Source organism: Salmo salar, chromosome 19 (genome assembly GCF_965601325.2).
Source record: "Salmo salar chromosome 19, fSalSal1, whole genome shotgun sequence".
Classification (NCBI taxonomy): domain Eukaryota; kingdom Metazoa; phylum Chordata; class Actinopteri; order Salmoniformes; family Salmonidae; genus Salmo; species Salmo salar.
Window position 1 is genome coordinate 64,314,861 of NC_138309.1, and position 14,610 is coordinate 64,329,470.

Consider the following 14,610-nt stretch of genomic DNA (forward strand, 5'->3'; position numbering starts at 1 on the left):
CCGTCCAATCAAAGCTACTGTACACACAACGTGATTTGACGTCATTTTATCTGTGGCCAATGACCTTGAGCCTTCTTGGAAGGGCACTTGTAACATAACTCTATGGCAGGACCCAATGGGCTGAAGATTGGATGTCTACCCTTACTAAGGACTTAAACTTGGCGATGACGTAGTGTCCTCTATGAGTGACAGAACACTGAGCCAATCACGGCGCAATGCTCCTATTTTTTGCTGGCTCGCCCCACCACCACAGAAAGCACTGAGCTAGGCTGAAACACCTGCATTTTGGAGCTGCCTTGCTCTGGAAAACACAAAAAGACCATGTGTGTATGTGGCTTTATTAACTCGGATGATATACACTGCTCAAAAAAATAAAGGGAACACTTAAACAACACAATGTAACTCCAAGTCAATCACACTTCTGTGAAATCAAACTGTCCACTTAGGAAGCAACACTGATTGACAATACATTTCACATGCTGTTGTGCAAATGGAATAGACAACAGGTGGAAATTATAGGCAATTAGCAAGACACCCCCAATAAAGGAGTGGTTCTGCAGGTGGGGACCACAGACCACTTCTCAGTTCCTATGCTTCCTGGCTGATGTTTTGGTCACTTTTGAATGCTGGCGGTGCTTTCACTCTAGTGGTAGCATGAGACGGAGTCTACAACCCACACAAGTGGCTCAGGTAGTGCAGCTCATCCAGGATGGCACATCAATGCGAGCTGTGGCAAGAAGGTTTGCTGTGTCTGTCAGCGTAGTGTCCAGAGCATGGAGGCGCTACCAGGAGACAGGCCAGTACATCAGGAGATGTGGAGGAGGCCGTAGGAGGGTAAAAACCCAGCAGCAGGACCGCCTTTGTGCAAGGAGGAACAGGAGGAGCACTGCCAGAGCCCTGCAAAATGACCTCCAGCAGGCCACAAATGTGCATGTGTCTGCTCAAACGGTCAGAAACAGACTCCATGAGGGTGGTATGAGGGCCCGACGTCCACAGGTGGGGGTTGTGCTTACAGCCCAACACCATGCAGGACGTTTGGCATTTGCCAGAGAACACCAAGATTGGCAAATTCGCCACTGGCGCCCTGTGCTCTTCACAGATGAAAGCAGGTTCACACTGAGCACGTGACAGACGTGACAGAGTCTGGAGACGCCGTGGAGAACGTTCTGCTGCCTGCAACATCCTCCAGCATGACCGGTTTGGCGGTGGGTCAGTCATGGTGTGGGGTGGCATTTCTTTGGGGGGCCGCACAGCCCTCCATGTGCTCGCCAGAGGTAGCCTGACTGCCATTAGGTACCGAGATGAGCTCCTCAGACCCCTTGTGAGACCATATGCTGGTGCGGTTGGCCCTGGGTTCCTCCTAATGCAAGACAATGCTAGACCTCATGTGGCTGGAGTGTGTCAGCAGTTCCTGCAAGAGGAAGGCATTGATGCTATGGACTGGCCCGCCCGTTCCCCAGACCTGAATCCAATTGAGCACATCTGGGACATCATGTCTCGCTCCATCCACCAACGCCACGTTGCACCACAGACTGTCCAGGAGTTGGCGGATGCTTTAGTCCAGGTCTGGGAGGAGATCCCTCAGGAGACCATCCGCCACCTCATCAGGAGCATGCCCAGGCGTTGTAGGGAGGTCATACAGGCACGTGGAGGCCACACACACTACTGAGCCTCATTTTGACTTGTTTTAAGGACATTACATCAAAGTTGGATCAGCCTGTAGTGTGGTTTTCCACTTTAATTTTGAGTGTGACTCCAAATCCAGACCTCCATGGGTTGATAAATTGGATATCCATTGATAATTTTTGTGTGATTTTGTTGTCAGCACATTCAACTATGTAAAGGAAAAAGTATTTAATAAGATTATTTCTTTCATTCAGATCTAGGATGTGTTGTTTAAGTGTTCCCTTTATTTTTTTTAGCAGTATATATATTTTTTTACATTGTTTGGAAACTGATGTGACACGTATTAATGGCAAAATAACATGCAAAACAGGCAAGCCACAACATGTGTTATTTATTTATAGAAATGTATTTTATTTGCTAGAAATGTGGGGCTCAAAACAGGTTGGGCTCTGCCCCACCTGCCCTGAATGACAGGTCGCCACTGCTACAGGGTAGAAATAGCCATTCAACCAGGTTCAAAAACAGAAAACAGAACATTCGGCTCCATTGCACTCCATTGTAAAGTGCAAGGGTGCCAATATATTTGGTCGCATCTGTAACATACAGTGAGGGAAAAAAGTATTTGATCCACTGCTGATTTTGTTCGTTTGCCCACTGACAAATAAATGATCAGTCTATAATTTTAATGGTAGGTTTATTTGAAATGTGAGAGACAGAATAACTACAACAAAAATCCAGAAAAACGCATGTCAAAAATGTTATAAATTGATTTGCATTTTAATGAGGGAAATAAGTATTTTACCCCCTCTCAATCAGAAAGATTTCTAGCTCCCAGGGGTCTTTTATACAGGTAACAAACTGAGATTAGGAGCACACTCTTAAAGGGAGTGCTCCTAATCTCAACTTGTTACCTGTATAAAAGACACCTGTCCACAGAAGCAATCAATCAATCAGATTCCAAACTCTCTACCATGGCCAAGACCAAAGAGCTCTCCAAGGATGTCAGGGACAAGATTGTAGACCTACACAAGGCTGGAATGGGTTACAAGACCATCGCCAAGCAGCTTGGTGAGAAGATGACAACAGTTGGTGCGATTATTCGCAAATAGAAGAAACACAAAATAACTGTCAATCTCCCTCGGCCTGGGGCTCCATGCAAGATCTCACCTCATGGAGTTGCAATGATCATGAGAACGGTGAGGAATCAGCCCAGAACTACACGGGAGGATCTTGTCAATGATCTCAAGGCAGCTGGGACCATAGTCACCAAGAAAACAATTGGTAACACACTACGCCGTGAAGGACTGAAATCCTGCTCAAGAAAGCACATATACATGCCCGTCTGAAGTTTGCCAATGAACATCTGAATGATTCAGAGGACAACTGGGTGAAAGTGTTGTGGTCAGATGAGACCAAAATGGAGCACTTTGGCATCAACTCAACTCGTGGTGTTTGAAGGAGGAGGAATGCTACAAATGACCCCAAGAACACCATCCCCACCGTCAAACATGGAGGTGGAAACATTATGCTTTGGGGGTGTTTTTCTGCTAAGGAGACAGGACAACTTCACCGCATCAAAGGGATGATGGACAGGGCCATGTACCGTCAAATCTTGGGTGAGAACCTCCTTCCCTCAGCCAGGGCATTGAAAATGGGTTGTGGATGGGTATTCCAGCATGACAATGACCCAAAACACACGGCCAAGGCAACAAAGGAGTGGCTCAAGAAGAAGCACATTAAGGTCCTGGAGTGGCCTAGCCAGTCTCCAGACCTTAATCCCATAGAAAATCTGTGGAGGGAGCTGAAGATTCGAGTTGCCAAACGTCAGCCTCGAAACCTTAATGACTTGGAGAAGATCTGCAAAGAGGAGTGGGACAAAATCCCTCCTGAGATGTGTACAAACCTGGTGGCCAACTACAAGAAACGTCTGACCTCTGTGATTGCCAACAAGGGTTTTGCCACCAAGTACTAAGTCATGTTTAGCAGACGGGTCAAATACTTATTTCCCTCATTAAAATGCAAATCAATTTATAACATTTTTGACATGCGTTTTTCTGGATTTTTGTTGTTGTTATTCTGTCTCTCACTGTTCAAATAAACCTACCATTAAAATGATAGACTGATCATTTATTTGTCAGTGGGCAAACGTACATAATCAGCAGGGGATCAAATACTTTTTTCCCTTACTGTACCTTCAACATCACTGTGGTGGATATATATGAGGTTGTATATACACCTACACTATGTACCTGTACACATACCATACCTTCAACATCACCATGCTTGGTAGATATATAAACAGGTACCTGTATAGCAAGGGTATCAAACTCATTCCATGGAGGGCCTAGTATCTGCTGGTTTTTAGTTTTCAAGGGAGGATCTAAAACCCGCAGACACTCGCACCTCCGTGGAATGAGTTCGACACGTGCTGTATAGTATACACCAGTGATATTCAACGTTAGGTTGTAATTTTTTCCCCCAAAAATTATTATATAGGATAATTATTATATAAGAAACTATATATATATTTTAAGATATTTAAAAAAATACAATTGTATTGAGTAAATGTCTTTATTGATAAGGGATACAAATGTAATGAATGTAAGGTTATTTGTTGATGTAAAAATCTAAATGTTTCAATTTTTAAGGTAGTGTCATTATATTTGGGGTAGAGTCGTGAGAAATAATTGCAAAAAAATGGGGTCATTGTTGTGTAAAAATGGGATCCCTGATGAAAAAGTTTACCACTGGTATACACATATATAGGTAACTGTCAAAATAAAGGGTGCACTTGAGTAAATTAAGTTTAAACTCTATTATGGTTTGGGGTGCATTTTCCATGGTTAATGTCCACTCAACCCCTTAGAGGGCAAGGTAAACCGTAATAAATACACAGCTATTCTGAGTGATCACCTTCAACCTATGGTGAATCATTTTCTATCCTAATGGGAGTGGTCTCGTCCAAGATGACGTCTCCATCCACAGGGCACGAGTGGTCACTCAATGGTTTGATGAGCATGAAAATGATGTAAACCATATGCCATGGCCGTCTCAGTCACCAGATATCAACCCAATTGAACACTTATGTGAGATTCTGGAGAGGCGTCTGAGACGGCGTTTTCCATCAACCATCAACAAAACACCAAATGATGGAATTTCCCATGGTAGAATGGTGTCGCATCCCTCCAACAGAGTTCCAGACAATTGTAGAATCTATTCCAAGGCGCATTGGAGCTGTTCTGGCAGCTCGTTTTCATAGTTTCCACATTTTGCTGTCATGAATGTTGCCTTAAATGTAAAAAAATACATTTAATTCAGATTTAATTTCAGTTATCTTCAACCTACTCCACACCAAGTGAATGTGGAAAACAATTCTAATTCAAAAAATGTAAATTACAATTTAATTTCAATGATCTACACAACTTACTCCACTCTCTCAAAATGAATCTTAAAAATAAAATAAAAATCTGTTCTTATCTTTGTCCTCTCTGTCCTCTTGGTCCCAGACCTCCCTGGTCCACCTGCTGAAGACGGTTCGCTTGCTGCGGCTGTTGAGGCTTCTCCAGAAGCTGGACCGTTACTCCCAGTACAGTGCCATGGTGCTCACCCTGCTCATGTCCATGTTCGCCCTGCTGGCCCACTGGATGGCCTGCATCTGGTACATCATTGGACGCAAGGAGATGGAAAACAACGACCCAGACACCTGGGACATAGGTGAGTCTGGCTGGCTGAGTGAGGAAGGTGAGGGCCCTTGAGAGGGGAGACACACACAAATACTAGGGCCTGGGGTGTACAGACATATTCACACACACGCAATGCGCACCCACACATTGATCATACTCGATAGATGCACCAAATGTAAGTCTCCAGCCCCGGTGTGTGTGTGTGTGTGTGTGTGTGTGTGTGTGTGTGTGTGTGTGTGTGTGTGTGTGTGTGTGTGTGTGTGTGTGTGTGTGTGTGTGTGTGTGTGTGTGTGTGTGTGTGTGTGTGTGTGTGTGTAGGCATGCGTAAGTGTGTGTGTGCATGTGTTCAGGTGTGCGTCAAAGGAAAGCAATACTGGGCCTTATTTATCCGTGGAGGACACAACCTCATTCCACCAGCTCCATTAAGTCCATGCCAGCTTCCTGACTCTTGGTGTGCCCTGGCAAGGGTGGCAACCAGCGAGTGCCTTGCCAACGCCCCCATCACTCCAAGTCTTTGATGACAGACCACCTGAACAGTGACATAGGCAGTGTACCGCAACAGAAGATGTTCACGCTTGCTCTCTAACGATACAAACAGCATTTATTTTACAGTATTAGAGTAGAAATGTCTCCTCTTGCACATCCAGAACATCGCTCTTAAAGGCATGATCCACCCCCAGAAATAAAAATCATGGAAGTCCTATCAATTTGTTGGAAGCCTATGTTCAGTGGTTCAAATAAAAATGCACCCCGTGATTTAACTTCTAAGTGGTCCGTATGTGAAATCCGGAACTTGTGTCGGAAAGCGTCATACTTCATGGTTCTCGTCACTGGAGATAGTGTGTTATTCCCTATCACATTACATAATGCTTTTATAACAATTACCTGCACTCCAGATCGCCAAATCAGCCAATAGATGGTATGGGCATACTTGTCTAGAACACATCCATCCGTTTATATCGTCATGACTAAGTAGATGTTTCACTTAGATGTGCTCAATTTAAAAAGTGTACCAAATTATTCAACTCAGCTTCTCCCTCAAGTACAATCTCACAATGTGCCCTGTGTCTTTGGGAAATGTGGGAAAGGCCCATTGTTGCAATAGCGACATACTCTGCACTCGCTCTGGCAAGTTGAACTCGGTGAGATATACTCTTAAATTGATAGTGCAGTTTGTTTAGGCGACTTTACAGCTTGCTAGATACTTCACATGCTGATTTTAACTTTAGTATTATTGTGTTTAGCTAAGTTTGCTAGCTCGCTAACTAGCTAGCCAGCCAGCCAAGAGAGAGAGTGTTGCATTCAGGGTTTTGTAGTCGACCTGAGCTGCAACAGATTTCCACAACAATTTGTTTTATAATGTCGACAAAATGAAATATTTGTTCACAAAAAATAATGTTTTCTCTCTCCCCAGCCCAGTTTTCTTCCAGCACAACTTGTCTGAATTCTCAATGTTGATTACTAATTATTTATTTGTTTTTAAACCCTAAGTTATACAAGTAAGCGTGGCTTGGAGTTATATGAATGCTGACCTTCTGACCTGGTCTCACCCGTACACCCCCTACCCTCCAGGTTGGCTCCATGAGCTGGGCAAGCGTTTGGAGACTCCATACGCCAACAGCACACTGGGCGGACCCTCAGTACGCAGCTCCTATATCGCTGCCCTCTACTTCACCCTCAGTAGCCTCACCAGCGTGGGCTTCGGCAACGTGTGTGCCAACACTGACGCTGAGAAGATCTTCTCTATCTGCACTATGCTCATAGGGGGTGAGTGTGGCACCCTGGTTTGGCGCTGTCACCCGGGCAAGCGGGCATGCCAGGTCCAGGCCCAAAGTTTGGATGCAATTTGGCGTCTTCTCATTTGTAAGTCGCACTGTGGTTATGGGGATGTAAAATGTGTGTCTTGTTCCTCTGCATCTCCTCTCCTTTCCTCTCCTCTTCTGTTCTCTCCCCCCCCCCCCCCCCCCCAGCCCTGATGCATGCGGTGGTATTTGGTAACGTGACGGCCATCATCCAGCGGATGTACTCCCGGCGCTCCCTCTATCACACGCGCATGAAGGACTTGAAGGACTTCATCAGGGTTCACCGTCTGCCCCAGCAGCTCAAACAGCGAATGCTGGAGTACTTCCAGACCACCTGGTCCGTTAACAATGGCATCGATGCCAACGAGGTAAGGCCATACGACCATAATGCAACCACAATACAACAACAGAACGATGCATAAAACACACTGATCCATTTCAGCTTTATGCTATCTTATTGTATTTTGCATTTATTATGGATCCCCATCAGCTCCTGCCAAGGCAGCAGCTACACTTCCTGGGGTGCAGCAAAAATTAAGACAGTAATATACATTATAATATTTTTTGGTTTTACATGAAAATACATTTTACAACTTTAATTGTGTGCCCTCCAGCCACTACTCTATTACAACACACTATATGGTAGCCATATTGACAAGTTGACATGGTCCTTTTTACATTGGTCAAGTGCTCTCTCTCTCTCTCTCTCTCTCTCTCTCTCTCTCTCTCTCTCGCTTTCCCGCTGGCTTTCGCTCTCTCTCCCTCACTCCTCCCTCCCTCTCTCTCTCTCCCGTCCTCTTTCTCTCCGTTCCAGCTCTTGCACGACTTCCCGGACGAGCTGCGGGCCGACATCGCCATGCACCTGAACAAGGACATCCTGCAGCTGCCCGTGTTCGAGGGGGCCAGCCGTGGCTGTCTGCGCTCGCTCTCCCTCCACATCAAGACCTCGTTCTGCGCCCCTGGCGAGTACTTGATCCGGCAGGGCGACGCGCTCCATGCTAACTACTTTGTCTGCTCGGGTTCCCTGGAGGTGCTCAAGGACAGCATGGTGCTGGCCATCCTAGGTTAGTATAGGGGACAAAGGTCATTGTCATCTGTAGGTCATATTTGGGATTGAAGAGAGAGGGTGAAGTTCCCCTTAGGTACAGATCTAGGATCAGCTTCACTTCACTTCCCTCAATTCAAACCTTAACCATTAGTGGGGAAAATGCTAAACTGACCAAAGATCAGTGTCTAGGGGCAACTTCAACCTACTCTGAAGAGAGACTAGTGGGGATGGAATATGATAAACATTTGATCACCTTGCTTATACCAGAGTTTCCTTAACCTCTCCTCGAGTACCCAGATCCACTCATTTGATCTATTATTCTTTTAGCACAGCTGATTCGACTGGTTAACTGCTCATCAAGTCCTTTACTAGTTGAATAACGTGTGCTAGTACTGGATTTGTTCAAAAAAGTAGAACTGGCTGGAGGAACCTAAACTGGCTGGGGTACTAGAACTGGCTGAGGGTACTAGAACTGGCTGGGGTACTAGAACTGGCAGGGGGTACTAGAACTGGCAGGGGGTACTAGAACTGGCTGGGGGTACTAGAACTGGCTGGGGTACTAGAACTGGCTGGGGGTACTGGAACTGGCTGGGGGTACTAGAACTGGCTGGGGGTACTAGAACTGGCTGGGGTACTAGAACTGGCTGGGGGTACTAGAACTGGCTGGGGGTACTAGAACTGGCAGGGGGTACTAGAACTGGCTGGGGGTACTAGAACTGGCTGGGGTACTAGAACTGGCTGGGGGTACTGGAACTGGCTGGGGGTACTAGAACTGGCTGGGGGTACTAGAACTGGCTGGGGTACTAGAACTGGCTGGGGGTACTAGAACTGGCTGGGGTACTAGAACTGGCTGGGGTACTAGAACTGGCTGGGGGTACTAGAACTGGCTGGGGTACTAGAACTGGCTGCGGTACTAGAACTGGCTGCGGTACTAGAACTGGCTGGGGGTACTAGAACTGGCTGGGGGTACTAGAACTGGCTGGGGTACTAGAACTGGCTGGGGTACTAGAACTGGCTGGGGGTACTAGAGGAGATTTCCACAAGTACCTATGGGGTACAGGCTAGGGGGTTTTCTGGACAGGGCCAATGATTCCTCAGCAGCACCAACACGTGTCGTACTGTATGTTGCTGACTGGTTGGTTACAGGGAAGGGGGATCTGATTGGCTCCGACCTGCCGGGGACGGATCACGTGATCAAGACTAATGCGGACGTGAAGGCGCTGACCTACTGCGACCTGCAGTACATCAGTGTGCGGGCTCTAAGGGAGGTGCTGGAGTTCTACCCGGAGTACGCCAGCCTGTTCACCGCAGATATCCTCCACAATCTCACATACAACCTGAGAGAGGGCAGCGAGGCAGAGGTGAGCACACACACACACACACACACACACACACACACACACACACACACACACACACACACACACACACACACCTCCACAGCAACCTCTAACAAAACTCTAAAAACATTTGAATGAAAGAAGTTGATGCTATGCGCATGTAAAATCGCATATACAACATTTTTAGAGGTGAATAATGCAAACCATTACATAGGCTGTTTTTACACTAAAATGCCTCATGTCATTGTCACTCTCCTTGACGTTCCTTCTGCACAATTGATCAATCCTCTCTTGACCAATCAAATTCGGTGACTTTATTGTCATGGCAATTCTATTTGTCAGTGCTACTGCCACGCATATCCTAGTCCCACTCTACACATAACAGAGTGGGATAAACTTGTCCCTAGATGCTAATCTAACATCAGGTTTGTGGTTTTCGCCGCTAATGTTTAAGGTTAGGGGTTGGGGAGAGAAGCTGATCCTAGATCTGTGCCTAAGGGCATGTTCTACCCACAGCGGTCATTACCCCAGAACAAGTAACAGTTGCTTAATTCACACAATGCAACAACAACAACAAAAATGTAATTAGTGTGTGATTACTTTGGAAAAGCTGTAAACAGAGGAAAGTCTGGTGCTTTACTTGAAGGGTACCTATATAAGGACTTCATAACACATTCATAACCCATACATGTCACCTTCATAAACTGTTCATAAGAATTTCAGAAATGCTTTATATTTTTAGTATGTCTTGCAGTTGTTAACATAAGTATTTACTAAATGTGTCTGTACTACATAAATGCCGTAGGTTTGAGTTATGACTGTGGTATGTAGTCCTTATGCTGGCATCAGCTCACAGACTCCCCTCAATCTCTTCCAAACAATAGAAGGGAATGGAGTTTTGTAAACCCCTTGTGGTTTGACAACATGGCGAATCAAATGACAGACGTGAAGAAATAGCTACTAGCTAAGCTTTCATCAGTCAAAGGCGTGTAATTTTTACAAAGTCTTTATATTGCCGCCTTGTCATATTTTGGATTATTTGAGCGTTTTTTTCCCTCATCACGTTGCATGCATTTCATCTCGTTTCCTTTCATGTCTTCAGAAACGAGATTTGAGCGACGTTGATATTACATATGTTCAAGCGTTCGGATTGGATTCAAATGTATTCTTTATGTGTTTTCGGGGGGTGTAGCAATTTGAGCATCGCGCACAAGAAGAAATGAAATGAAGGCATTTGGTTGAAATGAAATGATAGTTGTTTCTCATTCATTTAGCAGCCTTGCACTGTCTGTCTTCAACACTGTGCGTTGAATTGCAGGCCCGCAAAGTGGTTTGTAATCAGGTTTTGGGTCTGAGCAATGCTCTAGGTCCCTCTCACCATCTGTTCGAAGTGGGCTCTGGCATGAGGCCAGGGGTGCAGACTTCAACCACGCACAGACTGAAGGAGAACTCAGTGCTGAAAATCTGGATAACACTTTAGCCAAGGGTATAATGCTTATTATAATGTCCTTTATAATGCCTTATAATAGTACTACACTGACTATAAGAGTCCATAATATACTCATAAGCAGTTCTAAAACTCTGTTATAGATACTTAACTTCCACACTGGTAGCCAGGCCCCTCTCCACTGTCCACACACACAAACACTCACAGACAATAGCCCCTATCACTTTCTCACTAGCAGTTTTTTGGACATACGCACGGCATGCGCAGACACACACACACACACACACACACACACACACACACACACACACACACACACACACACACACACACACACACACACACACACACACACACACACACACACACACACACACACACACACACACACACACACACACACACACACACACACACACACACACACACACACACACACACACAGCCTACAGAGTCACCACACTCTCTTTTGAGTTAAGAGATAACAATATTTGATTGAACTCTCTCTAAATCTATTTGCTATGTGGGCCACTGGCAGGACTTGAAATGCATAAGTTTTTGCATTAATTGATAACAATTAATGTCAGTAATGACATTCCCATTAGCTTCAGGGAGGCTTTCTCCCTTTGGAAAACTTTTCCCCCAGTGTGAAAGATGAGCCCTTCTTTTTCCAGTAATAGCTCACCTATATTATATACATTGTTCAATATTGTTACCAAAAGACTCGATGTTGTCACTGAAAGAAATCTAAGAAAGGAAGCCTGTTTATTGCATTTCTTTTTATTGGCAGTAAGGGAGATACTTGTATTTTCTCCAAGGAGGCTTACTGTCACTTTCCTGAGCTCCCTGTGCCGTGTGTTATGATCAAAGAGAAAGCAAGGATTATGCTGCTGTATATTGTACATACAAGAAACCGTACTGTCAGAGAGAAAACATGTACTCAGAATATGTGAAGATAGGCTTCGACAAAACTAAAGTTTCGGGTGTAAAGTGTCATAGTCGCAGCCCGTAATTGCGATACGTTGCTGGCAATTTCCCTCCACGGCAGAAGAGAGAAGAACTCTCTCTGGAATCCAGCCGCCATCCAATGCAGGACCAATTAACAGATTCAGTCTGCGTGGCAAAGATGCCATCCCTAGCAACACTTAGATAATGATCAAAGAAATAACATGGGGGCTTAGGAAACAGGTTCATGTGATTTTATAAGACATAATATATCCCTGAAAGGAGGATTCTGAAAAGTGGACAACCTGAATGCATAGAGGATGTATTAAAGTGCGTGTGTGCAAATCGATAAAAATGTCATACTATGAAAACATTTAATTTGTCTTCCTTATTTACAATCATCCCTGTTGTATTACTCTTTCCACAGGGCCTGACAAGGTTCTCAAGGTCGCCCAGGCTTCCACACGTGAGTGCCGTCCATGCAACTTCAATAATATTCTCTCCATGTAGCCTAACTGACCATTCTTTTCCCCATTCCACTAGTCAAAGTTCCCCGTTCCACATAAACCTGCCTGTCACTTGCCATTTCAAATGCACACTTACTTACATCCCACTACAGTTGAAGTCAGACGTTTACATACACTTAGGTTAGTCATTAAAACTACTTTTTCAACCACTCCACAGATTTCTTGTTAAACTATAGTTTTGGCAAGTCGGTTAGGACATCTATTTTGTGCATGACACAAGTAATTTTTCCAACAATTGTTTACAGACAGATTATTTCACTTATAATTCACTGTATCACAATTCCAGTGGATCAGAAGTTTACATAAACTAAGTTGACTGTGCCTTTAAACAATTTGGAAAGTTCCAGAAAATGATGTCATGGCTTTAGAAGCTTCTGATAGGCTAATTGACATCATTTGAGTCAATTGGAGGTGTACCTCTGGATGTATTTCAAGGCCTACATTCAAACTCAGTGCCTCGTTGCTTGACATCATGGGAAAATCAAAAGAAATCAGCCAAAACCTCAGAAAAAGAATTGTAGACCTCCATAAGTCTGGTCATCCTTGGGAGCAGTTTCCACGCCTGAAGGTATCACATTCATTTGTACAAACAATAGTGCGCAAGTATAAACACCATGGGACCACGCAGCCGTCATACCGCTCAGGAAGGAGACACGTTCTGTCTCCTAGAGATGAACCTACTTTGGTGTGAAAAGTGCAAATCAATCCCAGAACAACAGCAAAGGACCTTGTGAAGATGCTGGAGGAAACGGGTACAAAAGTATCTATATCCACAGTAAAATGAGTCCTATATTGACATAACCTGAAAGGCCACTCAGCAAGGAAGAAGCCAGTGCTTCAAAACCGCCATAAAAAAGCCAGACTACAGTTTGCAACTGCACATGGGGACAAAGATCGTACTTTTTGGAGAAATGTCCTCTGGTCTGATGAAACAAAAATAGAACTGTTTGGCCATAATGACCATCGTTATGTTTGGAGGAAAAAGGGGGAAGCTTGCAAGCCGAAGAACACCATCCCAACCATGAAGCACGGGGGTGGCAGCATCATGTTGTGGGGGTGCTTTTCTGCAGGAGGGACTGGTGCACTTCACAAAATAGATGGCATCATGAGGTAGGAAAATTATGTGGATATATTGAAGCAACATCTCAAGACATCAGTCAGGAAGTTAAAGCTTGGTCGCAAATGGTTCTTCCAAATGGATAATGACCCCAAGCATACTTCCAAAGTTGTGGCAAAATGACTTAAGGACAACAAAGTCAAGGTATTGGAGTGGCCATCACAAAGCCCTGACCTCAATCCTATAGAAAATTTGTGGGCAGAACTGAAAAAGCGTGTGTGGGCAAGGAGGTCTACAAACCTGACTCAGTTACACCAGCTGTCAGGAGGAATGGGCCAAAATTCACCCAACTTATTGTGGGAAGCTTGTGGAAGGCTACCCAAAATGTTTGACCCAAGTTAAACAATTTAAAGACAATTCTACTAAATACTAATTGAGTGTATGTAAACTTCTGACCCACTGGGAATATGATGAAAGAAATAAAAGGTGAAATAAATCATTCTCTCTACTATTATTCTATTATTCTAAGACAGGGAATTTTTACTAGGATTAAATGTCAGGAATTGTGAAAAACTGAGTTTAAATGTATTTGGCTAAGGTGTATGTAAACTTCCGACTTCAACTGTATCTGTATAAGATTGGTTCCTGCCATGACTTGATGATTGTAATAGAATTGCATTCGTGGGCAAAATTGTAATGCACGTTTTCTGAAGTGTGTTTGGATTTGTAAAAAAATTCCGGGTCATGTTGCTATAACTTCTCTGTAGGGATTAGCGCCAGCTCGTCGCCAGGGTCGGGTTCATTAGGCACCAAATGGAAGAAAGCAGACTGGAACAGAGAGGGACTACTTGGACACATTTTTTGTTTCACGTTTCGAAACGTTTCCCATTATGCCCTAATGAATAAGACCCAGGACTTCCCCCTAAAGGTTGGAACTCATTCGGAGCAGAGAAAACGGTTCACTCCCTGGAGTCAGATCGCTAACTGGGTCAATATCTCTGTTAATAATAAGCCTTATGAGCTTATGAATGTAGGTTTGGCTAATGTTTTTTGACACCTCGCTTGCCCAATTGAATTCTCCTTCAGTGTCAGCGCATGTTTTCTTTTTCAAAGAAAGATTCAGCAACAGCATCAA

The 14,610-nt window shown here is 44.5% G+C and overlaps 1 protein-coding gene across 1 annotated transcript in view; it reads left to right on the plus strand.

Annotated features, from left to right (window-relative positions):
• Positions 1 to 14,610, plus strand: part of kcnh4b (potassium voltage-gated channel, subfamily H (eag-related), member 4b) — a 72,978-nt gene that overhangs the window by 49,944 nt on the left and 8,424 nt on the right. Inside the window, exons 7-12 of the mRNA XM_014158742.3 lie at positions 5,133 to 5,340; positions 6,882 to 7,076; positions 7,280 to 7,479; positions 7,926 to 8,175; positions 9,306 to 9,520; positions 12,319 to 12,357. Of these exons, the coding sequence (XP_014014217.2) occupies positions 5,133 to 5,340; positions 6,882 to 7,076; positions 7,280 to 7,479; positions 7,926 to 8,175; positions 9,306 to 9,520; positions 12,319 to 12,357 (1,107 nt within the window). The remainder of the gene's footprint in view (positions 1 to 5,132; positions 5,341 to 6,881; positions 7,077 to 7,279; positions 7,480 to 7,925; positions 8,176 to 9,305; positions 9,521 to 12,318; positions 12,358 to 14,610) is intronic.